Source organism: Lycium ferocissimum, chromosome 11 (assembly GCF_029784015.1).
Source record: "Lycium ferocissimum isolate CSIRO_LF1 chromosome 11, AGI_CSIRO_Lferr_CH_V1, whole genome shotgun sequence".
In the NCBI taxonomy this organism is placed as follows: domain Eukaryota; kingdom Viridiplantae; phylum Streptophyta; class Magnoliopsida; order Solanales; family Solanaceae; genus Lycium; species Lycium ferocissimum.
This window is the reverse complement of record NC_081352.1, coordinates 44479860-44495745: the sequence shown is the minus strand read 5'-3', so window position 1 is coordinate 44495745 and position 15886 is coordinate 44479860. Positions and strand designations below refer to the sequence as shown.

Genomic DNA, 15886 nt, shown 5'->3' with positions numbered 1-15886 from the left:
AAAATGCGCCAAAATTTTATTGGGCATATACGGGAAGGACAATCAAATTGTGAAGCCCACACAGACTATTCTTGGACATGGTTGACTCAAAGCGTTTAGAGACTGTTTTTCTCCCAGGCGAGTCTCAAATAACTTTACTTTTTAAACTATTAATAATGTTTCATTACATATTCTTTTTGAATTTTAAGGAGGAGTGGAGATGTGATAAAGGTAAGGAAGAAAAAGTCTTGGATGATATTTACGGTTGGTGATCTAGTGAGACTTGTCTCTCCTCTCATCTCTCATTTTCTCTCTCCTCTCATAAGTAACGGTAAGTTACCTCCTCCCCCCCCCCCAATGCCCACCCCACCCACCCCCCAAACCAGGCCACCCCAACCGGCGACCACCACCACTGGTTTCCGGCCGGCCAGATCTCTTTCTCTCTCCTCTGTTCTCTCTTTTCTCTCCTTCTTCCTTTCTTGTTTTTTTTTCTCTTCTCTCTCTCTCTATCGCGATCGCACCGGTAGGTTTTCGAGTAATTTACGCACCGGACGGTGAACAGTGATTCCGGTCGGTGAAAAGTGATTCGGTCGATGAACGTATTTTTCGGCCAGGAGAACGATGTTTCCGTGGCAAATACGTAGATTTCTCGGTGGTGAACAGGTTTTACTTACTTGGAGTTGGTACCTCCAATAGTCCATTTCCCGCCATTTAGCTTTATAAATCTTGCCTGCTTGCCTAATTGAATACCTATTTCTTTGCTTATAGACTATTACTAACTTGTGCTCTATTATTGATCCTTCGTTTGTCTTAGATTAAACTTTCACTAGCGTATATTTGCTTTACTGGCTTTGGTGAGGGATGGTAGACTAGGTCATGTTCTCGGTTGGGATCGGGGGACTAGGGTTGGGGGGCTAAGGGTTGAGGGGCCACTAGATTGAGTAGGGTCTTGGAATATTGGAACTTTATCGGGAAAGTCCATAGTAGTTAGTTAAAATTCTTAAAAAAGAGAATTAATATACTTGTGTCAAGAGACTAAATGGGTAGGACAAAAAGCTAAGGATGTGGACGGGTACAAGCTTTAGTTCTCGGGCAAGTCGAGGTATAGGAATGGGGTAGGGATCTTAGTAGATAGTGAGCTTAGAGATCAGGTGGTAGAGGTTAGAAGGATCAACGACAGGATGATGGCGATTAAGTTAGTAGTTGGAGGGTTCACCTTGAACATTATTAGTGCCTACGCGCCACAAGTGGGTTTGGACGAGAAGGGTGGTGGTTAGTATACCGCCTACTGAGAAGTTATTCATAGGAGGAGATTTTAATGGGCACATTGGGTCTGTTTCGAGGGGTTATGACGAGGTGCATGGAGGATTTGGCTTCGGGGACAGGAATGGTGGAGGAGTCTCACTCCTGGATTTCGCAAAAGCTTTTGGATTGGTGGTAGCCAACTCGTGTTTTTCGGAGAAAGAGGAGCACTTGGTAACCTTTCGTAGCTCGGTGGGCTGCGTGACACGCAAATAGACTTCTTGCTTCTTAGAAAAGATGATAAAGGCCCTCTGTAAGGGCGCAAGGTCATCTGGAAGTGAGAATCTTACGACCCGACATAATTTCTTGGTGATGGATTTGGAGGTAAGAAGGAAGAAGAAGAAGAAGAAGGTTGTGGATAACCGACCGAGGATTAGGTGGGGGAGTTTGACTCCGTCTAGTGCCCTAGAGATGGGGGAGAAGTTAATGGCTATGGGAGTGTGGGATAGTAGGGGGATGCGAGCGGTATGTGGGATAGGACGGCGGTTTGCATTCGGGAAGCAGTGAGAGGTATTGGGGTCTCGCGAGGCGAAAGTGGTGGCACAGGGGATTGGTGGTGGAATGGAGAAGTCGAGGAAGGTAGAAGCAAAGAAGCAGGCATATATGAAGGCGGTAGATATCAAGGATGATGAAGAGAAGCGGACGAATAGGGAAAAGTATAAGATGGCGAGAAAGGAGGCGAAGTTGGCGGTTTCGGCTAAAACGGCGACCTTTGAACGCCTTTATGCAGAACTAGAGGACAGAGGTGGGGATAAGAAGCTATTTAAGCTCGCCAAGGTGAGAGAGAGGAAGGCACGCGACTTGGATCAAGTGAAGTGCATCAAGGACGAGATGGCCGAGTGTTGGTACGGGAAGCTCGCATTAGACGAGAGATGGCGGTCATACTTTCATGAACTCTTGAACGAAGGAGCGGACGGAGAGACATTGTGTTGGGGGAGAATTGGAGCACTCGATAGGCGTCGCGACTTTGGTTATTGTAGAAGTATAAAGGTTGAGGAGGTTAAGGGAGCTATTCGTAGGATGCGCGGGGAAGAGCGGCCAGGACGACGAGATTCGGAGAATTTTGGAAGAATGCGGCGAGGGTAGGCTTGGAGTGGTGACTAGATTGTTTAATGTCATTTTCAAGACAGCGAAGATCGAAAAAATGGAGATGGAGTACAATGATTCCGTGTACAAGAACAAGGGAGACATTCAAAGCCGCAACAACTATAGAGGTATGTTGCTAAGTCACACTATGAAAGTGTGGGAAAGGGTGGTGGAAATGAGGGTGAGGAGAGGTGTGTCTATTTCGGAGAAAGTTTGGTTTCATGCGGGCGCTCGACTACGAAGCCATTCATATTGTAAGGAGATTGGTGGAGCGGTATAGAGAGCGGAAGAGGGACTTGCGCATACGTATTCGTTGACCCAGAAAAGGCTGCGACAAGGTGCACGAGAGGTCCTATGGAGATGCTTGGAGGCTAAAGGTGTACTGTGGTGTACATTAGAGCGATAAAGGACATGTATGATGGAGTTAAGACCGGGTAACGACGGTAGGAGGAGACTCGGAGCACTTCCGTTACGATGGGGTTGCGTCGGGGATCGGCTCTTGCCGTTTATTCGCCTTGGTGATGGATGAATTGACGCGACAAATACAAGGTGAGGTGCCTTGGTGTATGTTGTTCGCAAATGACATAGTCCGATTGACGAGACGCAACGGAGTAAACGATAGGCGGGAGGGCGGGAGACGGACGTTGGAGTCTAAAGGATTTAAATTGAGTAGGACAAGACGGAGAATACTTGGAGTCGGTTCGGTGGCGTACCGCGTGAGGGGGATGAGGAAGTGAGGCTTGGTACCGGGCCATTCAAAGAAAGGAAGTTTCAAGTACCTTAGGTCTATTATACGGGGAAGATGGGGATATCGACGACGATGTTTCACATCGTATTGGTGCAAAAGGTGGATGAAATGGAGACTCGCCTCAGTCTTTGTGTGATAAGAAAGTGCCTCAAAACTTAAAGGCAAGTTATACAAAGTGGTGGTTAGACCGACTTTATTGTACGGAGCGGAGTGTTGGCCAGCCAAGAAATGCCACATTCAGAAGATGAAAGTCGCAGAAATGCGAATGTTGCGGTGGATGTGTGGCCACACTAGGAGAGATAGAATTAGGAATGAAGATATCCGAGACAAAGTGGGAGTGGCATCGGTGGAGGACAAGATACGGGAAGCAAGGCTGAGATGGTTTGGGCATGTGAAGAGGAGAGACGGAATCTTTGTAGTGCGGAGGTGTGAGAGGTTGGCTATGGATGGTTTGAGGGCGAGGTAAAGGGAGGCCGAAGAAGTATTGGGGAGAGGTGATTAGACGGGATATGGCACGGTTCAACTACCGAGGACATGACCTTAGATAGGAGGTTGTGGAGGACTCGATTAGGATAGAAGGCTAGGTGGCTTACCCTTTCACCATAGTAGTTGCGGTTTCGCTCATTTGTTTATTACCTTTGGTTTATGCATCCGATTGCTTGCTTATATTTGTTGGCCGTTGGTACTTTGATTATTTTATTTATCTATAGTAGTTAATGCTCCTTTATTCCGGTTGTTCTACCATGACTTTCTCGCTTTTGGTATTCGTGTTATCATATTGTTTTCGATATGCTTGGCCCTATCTCGACCTTTTGTCTTGTTTTCCTCTTATCTCCTCTCTCTTCTCGCTCTCTTGGCCGAGGGTCTTTCGGAAAACGTGCCTTACCTTTCAAGGTGGGGGTTAGATGCTCGCGTACCTCTGCCACCCTCCCGGACCCGCGTGGTGGGATTATCTTTTGGGCTTCTTGTTGTTGTTGTTGTTGTTGTTGATCTAGTGAGACTTGTACATACGCATAACCGTGCGTGTTTTCCCATTCTGTATGGATTTCAATATATGTCATATGATTCTGGTTGTAACTCAGGTAAATGGATCAAAATAGTTCTATTTGATTTCCAGGTCCATTGATTTTTGTAGCTCTTTACTAACTTGTTTTTAGTTTTACGTCTTTTTTTAGAGATATATATTGTGTATAATAAGTATATAAATAGTATATAGCGCTGAAGGTTTCAAACTCATTCAGAGTTGGAAAACGAAAAAAAAAAAAAAAAAAAAGAGATTCTCAAGAGAAATGTTTCATATTCCTCTGACATTACGACCTTTACTACAACGATAAAATGGGAGTATATTGGTTGCAGCTTTACCTTGTACTCAAGTGGTAAAGGGTTCAAATCTTATCAAAGCATTTCCTATTGCTTAGTTTCTCAGGTAAAATATACAAATAGCCAATTGCCAGTTAATGTAATTGAAAAATAACTATAGTCGTGAAGTTTCAAATTCCACATGTAAAACTCTAACGTGGTCATGAAGTTATACTTGTGGAATTTAAAACTCTATAACAATAGCTATTTTTTAAAGACAAGACCGAGAGGTGGCTAGTGAACTTTATTTCTACTTAGGTTCCCTACTCCCCGCTCACGGGCTCATGTCTGTCCCTAAATATAAACGTAAAAAATAAAGGAAATTTGACACTACATCACAACCTAATAAAGTCCGTAATAAATAAATAAAAAAGACAAAATACATAGATAGACACTTAAACTTGATCCCAATTATCAGTTTGACAATTAAACTTTTCCGAATGACAAAGTAGATACTTACCCTATGACCTATGTGAGTAAGTATTTACCATGCACGCATGCTATCCCTACAAAGCTTTTTATTTTTTATTTTTAAAAAAGATATAAACACCGGCCTTAAAAAGAGACACCCGAATCATAGGTGGGAATGGACTTCAGCGGAATAGTTAAACCAATAACATTTTATATTTTTCAGATTAGTCTTCATTAATTAATTCATTAAGGGCTTATTATACCAATATAATGTGACATCATAGGATTGAGGTCAAACCATTAATTAAAACATGTGTGTAGCTTTTGAAACATGATCTTCGCACCAGAAATTCGAAGTCGTCAGTCGTAAATATTCATGTTCACTTTAGTCTTTGCTATAACCGACTGGTGAATACTCAAATTCCTTTTACATTTAAAGAAAGTTTATTTTTTTGTTCTTCGTCCATTTTAGATTTTCGTAGGCAGATTTTGTCTTTTTTCTTGGACGAATTCCCTTTTTCTTTACATGCCGAATGGTTTATGTCCGCTAATTTAATCTTATCCATTCTATTGTAAGTGCTTGGTTTAATAATCACAAAGTTTAAAAATAATAAAGAGCTTACGATTTTTTATGGTCCTAAATTAAAGATGTGTGTAATTTACTAAAATCCTAAATTAAAGATGTGTGTAATTTAATATTTGAATTGTCAACTTACTAATATAGAAAAAATACTCTTTTTGAAACTGATCAAAATGGAAAGTAAGACACTTAAATTGAGACGTAGGAAGTAGTTGAACTTGCACATATAAGGTGAAAGAAAAAAAAATCATAAGCGAAACTTTGCCATGATAAGCGTACTAAAGTTCGCTTTTATAAGACAAAATACATAAAAAAATAAACTTTTTGCAAAGCCTTGTTTTGCGAATTTTTTATTTTTTATTTTTATGACTAAGCCGGGATTCGAACCCAGAATCTCGAGATATTTTATGCGAAGGACAAAAATTAAAGACCAGCACTTTGAGAGATAAAAAGTAAAGACCACCCCCAACGAAGGACAATCGTGCAAATTGCCCTTTTGAAATTGCTGGTTAACATTTTTGTTGAGTTTGAATGGAAAATATAAAATAACCTTTATCTAGTATCATAGAAATATAAATTCGGAGTGTCTGATTCTTAAATCTTTTAGCTAACGTATGCAAGTGATCGTCCTCCTACATATGCTATCACTTAAAATTAATTTGGTTATCCGGTGGAAAACATACTTTTACTATTTTAATATTTCCAGTAGTTTTAAATAGAGTACTCAAATCTAAATATATATTTATCTAAAATTTCCAAAACACAGAATAATATATAGGTACTTTTCAAATTTTAAGATGAAATTTTGCAAAACAATGTTGTTAGAAAGAATAAAATAACGTTATATAAATCATACAAAATAATAAAGTATGTTTATATTATTGCTAATGAACTAAAACTAAAAGTGGATAATTAATACGTTGGAAATTGTTTTTATGCTGAAAACCATTTAAGGGATTATGTTTACAACTAAATCTAACAGTGGATTATGTTTAGAAGTTCCATTTCTTGAAAGATTCGCAAATTGGAAGCCTAGTTTCCCAAACATAAGTAGATTACAAACGAGAATGAGAAATGCAAGGAAAGTAAAATAAAAAAAGGAAAGGCGAAAAAATAAAGCCATTTTAAGGACATGCTCAAAGCCATTTAAGGGCATGCCACATGGCAATAAACAACACGATAATCTATATCTATATATAAAAGAGAGACATAGGCCCGTTGACATGGCGCTCTCATAACACTGAAAATACATTTATCTTTTTTCTCTTTTTTTTTAATTTTCCTTCGATTTAAATTATTTATCTCAGTAATTATATCACAAAACATAGAATTCTTATTGAAAAGGCACCTCCTCACTTATTAAGACTTGGGAAAATAATTGTTCCCTCTTACTTATTAGAACTCCTATAGAAATAAAACGTTCAGTGCTGCAAAAAGTCACCATTACGACGCAAACGTTCTTTTCTACGGTAAAAATAGTACTTATTTTGAAGTCCCCAAGAATTCACTTTCTATTACGGAAAAAGAAGTCATCAATGGCCTTCAATTTTACATTCTACATCAAAGTACAGTATAATTTTTCACAACTGGTTCACAATTACGAAAAAAGGTGTGTTAATTTTTTATCCTCTTGTTTTATCAATTTCCATTACATTTTAATTGTTCCTTCTATAATACCTTCGTCTTTCACAATGAAATATGATGTTGTCATATATCGACTACGTGTCTTTGAACTTTTTTGAGATACTCTATTTTCTTCTGCTTTTTTGAAACTTGCATATATCTCTATCTTTCGGAGAGTTACTTGTCTCTATTTATACAACAAGACGAGTGACAAAAATATTGAAATAGAAGTAAAACTTGTTGTATATTTTATCAGTGAATTAGGGGGAAAAATAGAGATTTATAATTGTAAGTTACCCGACCATGCCCAATAGAAACAAAAACATGCAAACTTAACATCTTGGTTGTCAAATGGCAGTATTTCTAAGAAGAAAACGCTAATCTATTGAATTTGGAAAAGCCCCATAAAATTGTTATTCATCCTTTCTTGGAACTAATTATGCAAAAAAGAAGAAACATATCTTAAATGCTCTTGGTGAGAAATATTGTGATAAATTACGCAACAAATAAGTTATTTTCTTTTGCTTTTTCAGTTGTTTGCTTTTCTGGAACTTGGATATATCTCTCCCTTTCAGAGAATTACTTTTCTCTATTTATAAGACGAGTGACAAAAATATTACTTAAAACAAAAGGAAAATTTATTGAATATTTTAGGGTGAATTAGGGAGAAGAAAATAGAGATTTCTAGTTGTAGGTATAAACAAGTAACAAGTTTAGAAGTAACCGTAGGAGAGACAGAGAAAAGATTAAAAAAAAAAAAAAAAAGAGATAAAAATAATAAAGGAAGTGGCAGATTAATAGGGTGAAAAAGAGAAAAGGAAATAGAAAAGATTACAAAGGATAGGGAGGAAGTCAATTGAGTGGACAAGATGGGTTTGCTCTGATGGTAAGCACTCTCTACCTCCGATCCGAAAGTTGTGAATTCGAATCACTAAAGGGGGAGGGGTTAAAAAAAGAAAAAGAAAAAAGAAGTTAATGGAGTGTGAGATTATGGAAGAGAAAGAGAAAGAAAAAGGAGAATAATGAAAGAAAAAAATATAATTAAAAGGAAAGGGAATTGAGAGTTTTCTTTTCTCTTTTCCTTCCTATTTTTGGTTTCATTACTTTTTTTTTTTTTTAATCTTTCTCTTTTACTTGAATAGAAGAAAGTGGACTGCACAAAAGTTATACAATCTAATTAAAGCATAAAAAGTTAATCGAGTCCTTAGGTACATAAATAATTATATTAGACTAAGAGAATAGTGTTTTGACGCAAAATATATGAATTTTTTTTCCTACAAATGATCATTTCATTTTTAAAGAATATTTGACAATAAAAATGTAATTTATTTAAGCTCTAATTATCTTAAAATATTTATATTGTGATTTTATCAATATATACAATTTAATTTCTTAATCATATAGTTGATTTTCTTTTTTGAATAAATTTAAAAATAATCATATTTTAGTTTATTGGTGTTTCTCGAAACTGCGCGAAGCACAGCAAATTCCCTAGTTGTTGACGTAAAGCAGTAATTGACACAAAGTAAAAGAAACAAATATGTCAGAATGACACAACCATGACATATTCCTAAGCATGTCAACGAAGATCTTATATAGGAGGAGAAAAAGAGATATTGGCTTATCAAAATGAGATGTGGAAATGACGAACATCGTATTTTGTTATCATTTCCTAATTGAGTAAAGCGTTAAACTAAAACTAGTCATGAGCGTATATGATTACTAATACAACTTCTCGTTTTCTCACATTCATATTGAGTAGTCTAGATCTCTTTTTCTTTTTTGTCATAATGAAATTAGCATGTAAAATCAATAGCTTAAAACTAGTCATGAGCGAATATGAATTGATTGGGGTCTTTGAAACTAGTCATAATGAAATTACAAACGTGTCTAGAACGTAAGTCGAAACAGTCAAAAATAACCAAACCTAGGATTTTTTTTTCTGAGTGGGGTCTTTGAAAAATCCGAAATACTAGGAAACAATCCAGACACAATGGTTGGACAGTATGTTCAATGTAGTTTAGGTTGCTATGTGGACTGTGGTAGAAATTAGAAGTACATCGACTAGCGATTCACATTTGCGACCGTCCAAGCTTTGTTATCTTTTTATCAAAAAAAAATTACAGTTTTTCTCGCTTTTAATCAGGCATCTACTTAATTCTGTCATTTGTTTCATTGCAATGATTTTATGATCAAATTAGATACATTAGTAAACTGCACTCTGCGTACACAAAAATTGTTTTACTTCAGTAATTTATTTTAATCTAACCAAGTTATAGTCCAAGTGGACATTATAAGTATATCAGCAAGTCGGGTGATAAGTATTCTTTCATCCTTAACCAGAGGTTTAAGATTCAGCCCTGAGAATGAAGTCATTTTTGGTACGAAGCGCTTTTCTGCTAAAGGTGGGCTGAAGATGTGAATACGGATTAGTCGGGCCCCAAAGCGGATCCCAAACACTAGGTGAAAATTAAAAACAACCATGAACAAGTGCTTATAGTGGAGTAACTGATTTGGTTCGAGTGATTTCAGATGATCAACTCACAAGTTTACTATTGGGAGCCCAGAAAACAAATGAAAAAGCATTGGACAAAGAAGTTCCGTTTGTCTTTCCATAGTCTACACTATTATAAGAAAATCGTAAAGCTAGAAGTGTCTTAAAGTAAAACTCTCTACGTTACAAGTGAAGTTCTTCAGAAACTGACGCCTTGTATATCTCCTTTGAAAGAATACAAATGAATAACCGCTTCATTATTTGAAGCAATGAAGGAAGCTACATTTCTGTTTACGGGTTTGACAGAACTTAATAACTTTGATTTTTCAACACCAGTAAGCTGCCTTCTCAAAAATTAAAACTTATAAAAAACTAACTCTGCCTCTAACTGTAAGAAATAGTGACATAATTTTCTCCTATCGAGGTTCTGGCAAACTAATTGTCATCTCATTTTTGGAAGAACCATTTAACTCATGTTGAGGTTGCCAGCTACTGCGAAAGGCAGGTTCTTTTGGCTCGGGGATTGATAACGTTTCGTTGCTTAACATGGCAACTATATTAGACATTGTTGGCCGATCTTTTGGAATTTCTTGAACACAAAGAAGGGCAACCAAAATTGACCTTGTGGCCTTGTTAGCGTCGCAGGTTTCCCTTATTGATGGATCAATCAGCTCCAACATTCTTCCTTCTTTCCACTTATTGTATGCCTAAAAAGCCAGATGATTTGAAAGATAAGTTACAAAAAGATAAACGAAGAAAGAAAGACAACAAATTGGACTGATCGGTTTTAAAATATTCAGATTATACTTACCCATCCTAAGAGGGATAAAGAAATTTCCGTCATGGAAAAGTTCGAGTTCCGTTCACCAGTCAGAATTTCCAAGAGCAACACTCCAAAGCTGAATACATCTGATTTCTCCGAAAATTGGCCATATATTACATATTCTGGAGACATATAGCCACTATGACACGTTGGCATAAGTTAGTCTTCAGTAGCAATACATCAGGGGTAATAACATAAGAACTAGTTACAGATCACCAAGGGCTATACTTACTATGTTCCGACCACTCGGTTCGTATTGGCCTGTGTTTGATCAGTCCCGAAAATCCTTGCCATTCCAAAATCTGATATTTTAGGAATCATCTCTTGATCTAGCAGAATGTTGCTTACTTTTAAGTCCCTGTGAATGACTTTTAATCTTGAATACTTATGTAGATAAAGCATTCCTTGAGCAATTCCTTCTATTATCCCAAAACGTATACTCCCGTCTAGCATAACCTTCAATGAAGGGTCTAAGAAAAAATGATATGTCTAATTAGCCAAGGGAAATGGGAAAAAAAGTAATGATTCTATTTAGAAGTAGAAGACGAACCAAAAAGAAATTTGTCCAGGCTGCGATTTGGCATATACTCATAGATAAGTATCTTCTCCTCGCCTTCAACACAGCATCCTAACAGGCTGACTAGATTTTTGTGCTGCAAATTCGCGATTAGCTTCAACTCATTCATGAACTCCTCCAGTCCTTGTGATGACCTCCTGCATAGCCTTTTGATGGCTACGTCTCCAAACTCAGCCAAAAACCCCTGAAACAGAATGTTTAAGTCCTGTATATTCATGAAAGGAAGTATGAACATCAAAACATTGAATTTTTGCACCTTAAACACAGGGCCAAAACCGCCTTCTCCAAGTTTGTTATCTTCATGGAAGTTGTTAGTAGCCTCTCTTATTTTCTGCAGACTGTACTTTCCCAACTTCATATCGTCTTTCCCAACTAAAGATGCACTTGACATGAAGCTAACGAGAGCAGAATCTCCATCCTTCCAGCCTTGTTTCAAACAGCAATCAGTTAGGCTAAGCAGTGTAAACTATAAAAAACTTGGAAGCATTAATACCACTAATTTACAATTGAGAAATTAGTACTACTAGACACACCTGTTCTCTTCAAAAGCTTTCCTTTGAAGATAAAGACTAAAATACTTATAAGAAGCAAGGTTGCAGCAACCGCAGAAACAATTTTTGCAATGAGAATTTTGTTTCTTTGAGCTGAGTTCCCATATAGACCATCAGTAACAGCATCTACAACACGGTCGAAAAGTAAATAAATTTGGTTAATTTACTATACCAAATACATTAATTAGAACGATCTTTCACTCGTTGTTCGTACAAAGTGATAAGGTTAGAAGTAAACATACTTAGCAAAGAGCCATGAACTCGAACATAGAGAGCTCTACTGTCATTGAAGTTATCTGCAAGATCCAGTAAATCTCCAAACCAAATTAAACAGTTACTATTTGAATAAGCATAAGCTGAGCAGGAGCAGTTCCTAATGCACCGAGTTTCACAGTCTTTACTGCTCATATTTCCTATGGAGATAGCATGATCTGGCAACTTCATATTCTCACGTTTCAAAAACCCGTCTCCACCATCACATTCCAATGCTACTTTTCTCATACAAACTTCATTCCACTTCTCATTTTCCGAATATTCAGAAAATCTGGGTTCAAATCCAGGTAAACAGTTGCATTGTCCACTTAAGATCCCACAGCTGCCAAATGGACCACAATAGGCATAAACTGCACACTCAACTTGTGGCTCCCGAATTGTAGTAACCCAATTACTATTATTCTGAATAGTTAGCTGCACCAGGAAATGCCCACTAGGATCCAAAACGACTCTTATTATTAATGGGCCTTTATTTTGATCGAAAGTAAGAGATATTTCATCGCGATTAGAAACATAATCAGCATGCCATGTAACTCCTAGTAGAGTCCTCCGAGGGAATTCGTCTTCACGGCCAAATCTATAATAAATACTGCTGTGATTCCAAATGAAATAATGGTCATGCCCTTCAGGATCTACTCCAAAAGAGAAATTTCCAGGCCGGGGATCTTCTTTACTCGTCCATGAATTGATCACGGTTTGTTTGCCTGTCTTTCTGTTATATCTAATTTTCATCCTGGGCATTAATGTATTGGTAGGATGCTCAAAGCTCGCCCATATGTTGGATTCACCGTGTTTAAGAACAAGGTTTCCGTTATCTAACAACGCTCCCACGGTAGAATTTGAAGTTTCTAATTCCCCTGTGGTGGATGTAACATTTGATGACCAAATAAGTTTACCCTTTTCATCAACAATCACGAAATTCCCATCAATACCTATAGTGAAAACTACAGTAGAATTCTGAGGGATTGGAGATTCTCTGTTGGCAACCCAAATGACATTTTGTTCAGGGATAGTATTGTACCATATGCCAAGGTAGCTGTTTGTAGAATTACCAGGAGTGAAGAAGCCTAAGGCAAAACTTTCACCAGTTGAAACCAGTGTCTCATTACCAGTGATTGATTTCCCTGCCTTTATACTGTTTCCTCTTGCAAAAAGGGGTAAGCAAGAACATGAGAATACTAGTAAAAAAACAGCTACTACAGTATTCAATTCCATCTATTTTCTAAAGTTCAGCTCCTCCTCTGCTCTTATTTATTTTGTTTTGCCAAGAAACTGTTCACCTTGTCCCAACTTCTAGGAAGTCAACATGAGTTAACTTTCTTTACCATCATCATTTTTGTAGGAAATTAAAAAGACTAGGCCAACTATATAGACAGTCTCTTAGAGTTGACATTTTTAAGAATGTTTCCTTTTACAGTATTAAACATCTTATCTACATTTAAAATGTGTCTATTGAACGCAAAGCACTGACATGGACTGCGAATTGCCCTTCTTTTTGGCTGGTCTTTAAGTTTTGCCCCTCAAATTGCTGGTCTTTAAGTTTTGTCCTTCGTCTAAAATTTATGGGTTTCGAGTTTCAAATCCCGCTCATTCAAAAATTTTAAAAAAAGTTCGCAAGGTAAAGTTTGAATTTCGCTCTGCCGGAGGGGCAGACTTTGCCTTGAGGCATATATTTTATTTTATTTTACTTTTCAAGACAAACTTTTAGTTATGCCTTAAGAAAAAGTTTCGCCTTATGGTGCATACTTTTAATTATGCATTAAAAGTGTGCCTATAAACATGCTAAAAAGTATCTGCATGGCCCCAAAGGCGACTTTTTCCTTAAGGCATAACTAAAAGTTTGCGCTTATAAGGCAAAGTCTATGCCTTGAGGAAAAGGATCTTTATTAAATCTTTGGTTTATGCCTTAACTAAAAGTCTGTCCCATAAAGCATAACTAAACTATGCTTTAAACTAAACTATGCTTTAAGGAAAAGTTCTGCCTTATGGGACAAACTTTTAGTTATGTCGGATCCGACATAACTTTAGTTTTTCCTTAAGGAGTGTATGTCGGATCCGGCATACACGCCCCCAGCCTTGTTGCGAAATTATTTTTTTATTTTATGCCTGAGCGGGAGTTCGAACCCAGAACCTCAGGTATTCGCCCACCTTTTTAAGCGAAGGGCAAAACTTAAAGACCACAAATATGAGGGATAAAATTTAAAGACCACAAATATGAGGGGTAAAATTTAAAGACCACCCCAAAAGAACGGCAATCCGCGTAAAAAAATGACATGGACTAGAGTGTGTTTCTCAACTTGTTTTTTCAGCCATTGGAGCAATTTTAATTTTTTGTTTTACAACGTGTAACAGGGCCCAAAGACACATGTAATTAGGAGAAAATGAAAAGATACATAGCTAATTACTACTATTTCATTTTATTTTGTTTCTTTCTCCTTTTTGTTTCTATTCTCCACCGTCCTGATGCTTCACAATGTCACAACCCTTTCATCAATGACATACCCTTTTTCTTTTTTTCATTATTGATCCTCTCTCTCTTTTTCTTTTTTCTTTTTTTTTTTTTAAAAAAAATTATTGTCCTCCTCTTCAAAATATATATATATGAATCTTCAACTATTATAATTTAGAGCCTGTTCGGATGGGCTTAAAAAAAAAGCAGCTTATAAGCTGTTTTCAGCTTATAAGGTGCTTTAGATAAGCTAAGCCAAACGGACTCAATTAATTTTTTTGGCTTATTTTAAGCACAAAATGGCTTTAATTTGTCACCAAACACTCAAAAATTTCACTGAAAACGAAATTTTTTATAAATTATATCGACAAGAACTTATAAGCCAATCCAAACGGGCTCTTAGTCTAACTCTTCACTTTCAATCAATGTTCGATCCTCTAGAAGTAGCAGACCAAATAGCTAATCAGTACTCCCTTCATCCATTTTTACTTGTCATGTATTGACTGGGCACACCCTCAGGAGCCATAATTAGAATGATAAATGTATTAAATCATCCCTAATTATTATTAAGTCATCTAATGGTTGAAATCAATCAAACATACTTTAAAAATTGTGCAACTACTAACATTTCCTTGAAGTTTCCAACTCAATAATCAATAATTAGTAATAAGGGTAAAATAGGTATGAAATGGTAAATTATCTTTTGATTTTTTAAACTGGACAAGTAAAAGTGGACATCTGTTTTTAATATACAGGACAAGTAAAAATGGACGGATGGAATATTTACCAAGGGTCTTCTGTTGGGATGAAGCCACAAGGAAGCTTTCCAATTTTCTAAATACCATTCTTAGCTTTCAACGCAGATAGTTTCACCGAAAATCGCCTTAAGGGCAATAATGGTGTCTCTTTTTTCTTTTTCTTGTTTGGTGATTTGTATTATTTTTTAGGAGTTCAAGTTCACTAATTAAATTGATGAAATGTATGTTTTGGTATGACACTCCGCTAGACCAACTTTTTAACAAATTTGTGGATAACTGCTAATCTTATGCAAGTTAAATTAACAACCTTAAAATTTGTGTGCGCCAATAATTTACGCGTTATTTAAAGAATGACAGACTAAATGATATAAGTCTTTTGAATTGTGTATATATATATAGATATACTAGGATTACACCATTTTCCACTAGGGGAAAGAACACTTATCATCTTACAAACCGTGTGTGGATGTTGAGTAGTCAATTTTGTTTACCCCGAATTTAGATGAGAATCGAATTTGTAAATAAGGTATAGGATATGTGGATAAATTTTAATATACTTTTGGCTGATATGAAATATATATGGATTCGTATGCTATAATGTGTATATATGGATATATGTGTAAATACCTTGAATGAGTATGTTGATATTGGTGATTAAACTAAATATATATATGAACGTATATTTATGGCAATATATTGTATCGAGTGGATAAACAAAGCCAAAGAACATCACAGATTCAGACTAAAATCAGAGAGAGAGCTTCAATATAATTTACTATTACAATGTTTTAGATCCCAAAAAACTAACCCCTGAAAGTAGGGAAATGTCCTCTATTTATAGGTTTGCCTCATGGGCCTTGAATACAATACAAA

The 15886-nt window shown here is 36.7% G+C and overlaps 2 protein-coding genes across 2 annotated transcripts; both read right to left on the bottom strand.

Annotated features, from left to right (window-relative positions):
- Positions 1-9717: 9717 nt before the first annotated feature.
- On the bottom strand, positions 9718-11671 carry LOC132038679 (cysteine-rich receptor-like protein kinase 10). The gene is made up of 6 exons (XM_059429367.1): positions 11516-11671; positions 11239-11408; positions 10956-11166; positions 10638-10875; positions 10394-10544; positions 9718-10289 (listed from the first exon to the last, which is right to left on the bottom strand). The coding sequence occupies exons 2-6, from the start codon at positions 11371-11373 to the stop codon at positions 9999-10001; spliced, it is 1026 nt and encodes a 341-aa protein (XP_059285350.1). The 5' UTR covers positions 11374-11408; positions 11516-11671; the 3' UTR covers positions 9718-9998.
- A 42-nt stretch (positions 11672-11713) lies between these two features.
- Positions 11714-13278, bottom strand: LOC132038678 (receptor-like serine/threonine-protein kinase SD1-8). Its single transcript, XM_059429366.1, has one exon. It carries the CDS (start codon positions 13019-13021, stop codon positions 11714-11716), a length of 1308 nt encoding a protein of 435 aa, XP_059285349.1. The 5' UTR covers positions 13022-13278.
- Between the last annotated feature and the right edge of the window lie 2608 nt (positions 13279-15886).

What these genes read in the sequence shown, in the direction of transcription:
- LOC132038678 (XM_059429366.1), bottom strand. Translation starts at nt 13,021, where the DNA reads ATGGAATTGAATACTGTAGTAGCTGTTTTTTTACTAGTATTCTCATGT.
- LOC132038679 (XM_059429367.1), bottom strand. Translation starts at nt 11,373, where the DNA reads ATGTCAAGTGCATCTTTAGTTGGGAAAGACGATATGAAGTTGGGAAAG. An exon ending in GTTTTGGCCCTGTGTTTAAG is followed by an intron (nt 11,167 to 11,238) that starts GTGCAAAAATTC and finishes ATTCTGTTTCAG; the next exon opens with GGGTTTTTGGCTGAGTTTGG. An exon ending in AACCGAGTGGTCGGAACATA is followed by an intron (nt 10,545 to 10,637) that starts GTAAGTATAGCC and finishes AACGTGTCATAG; the next exon opens with TGGCTATATGTCTCCAGAAT.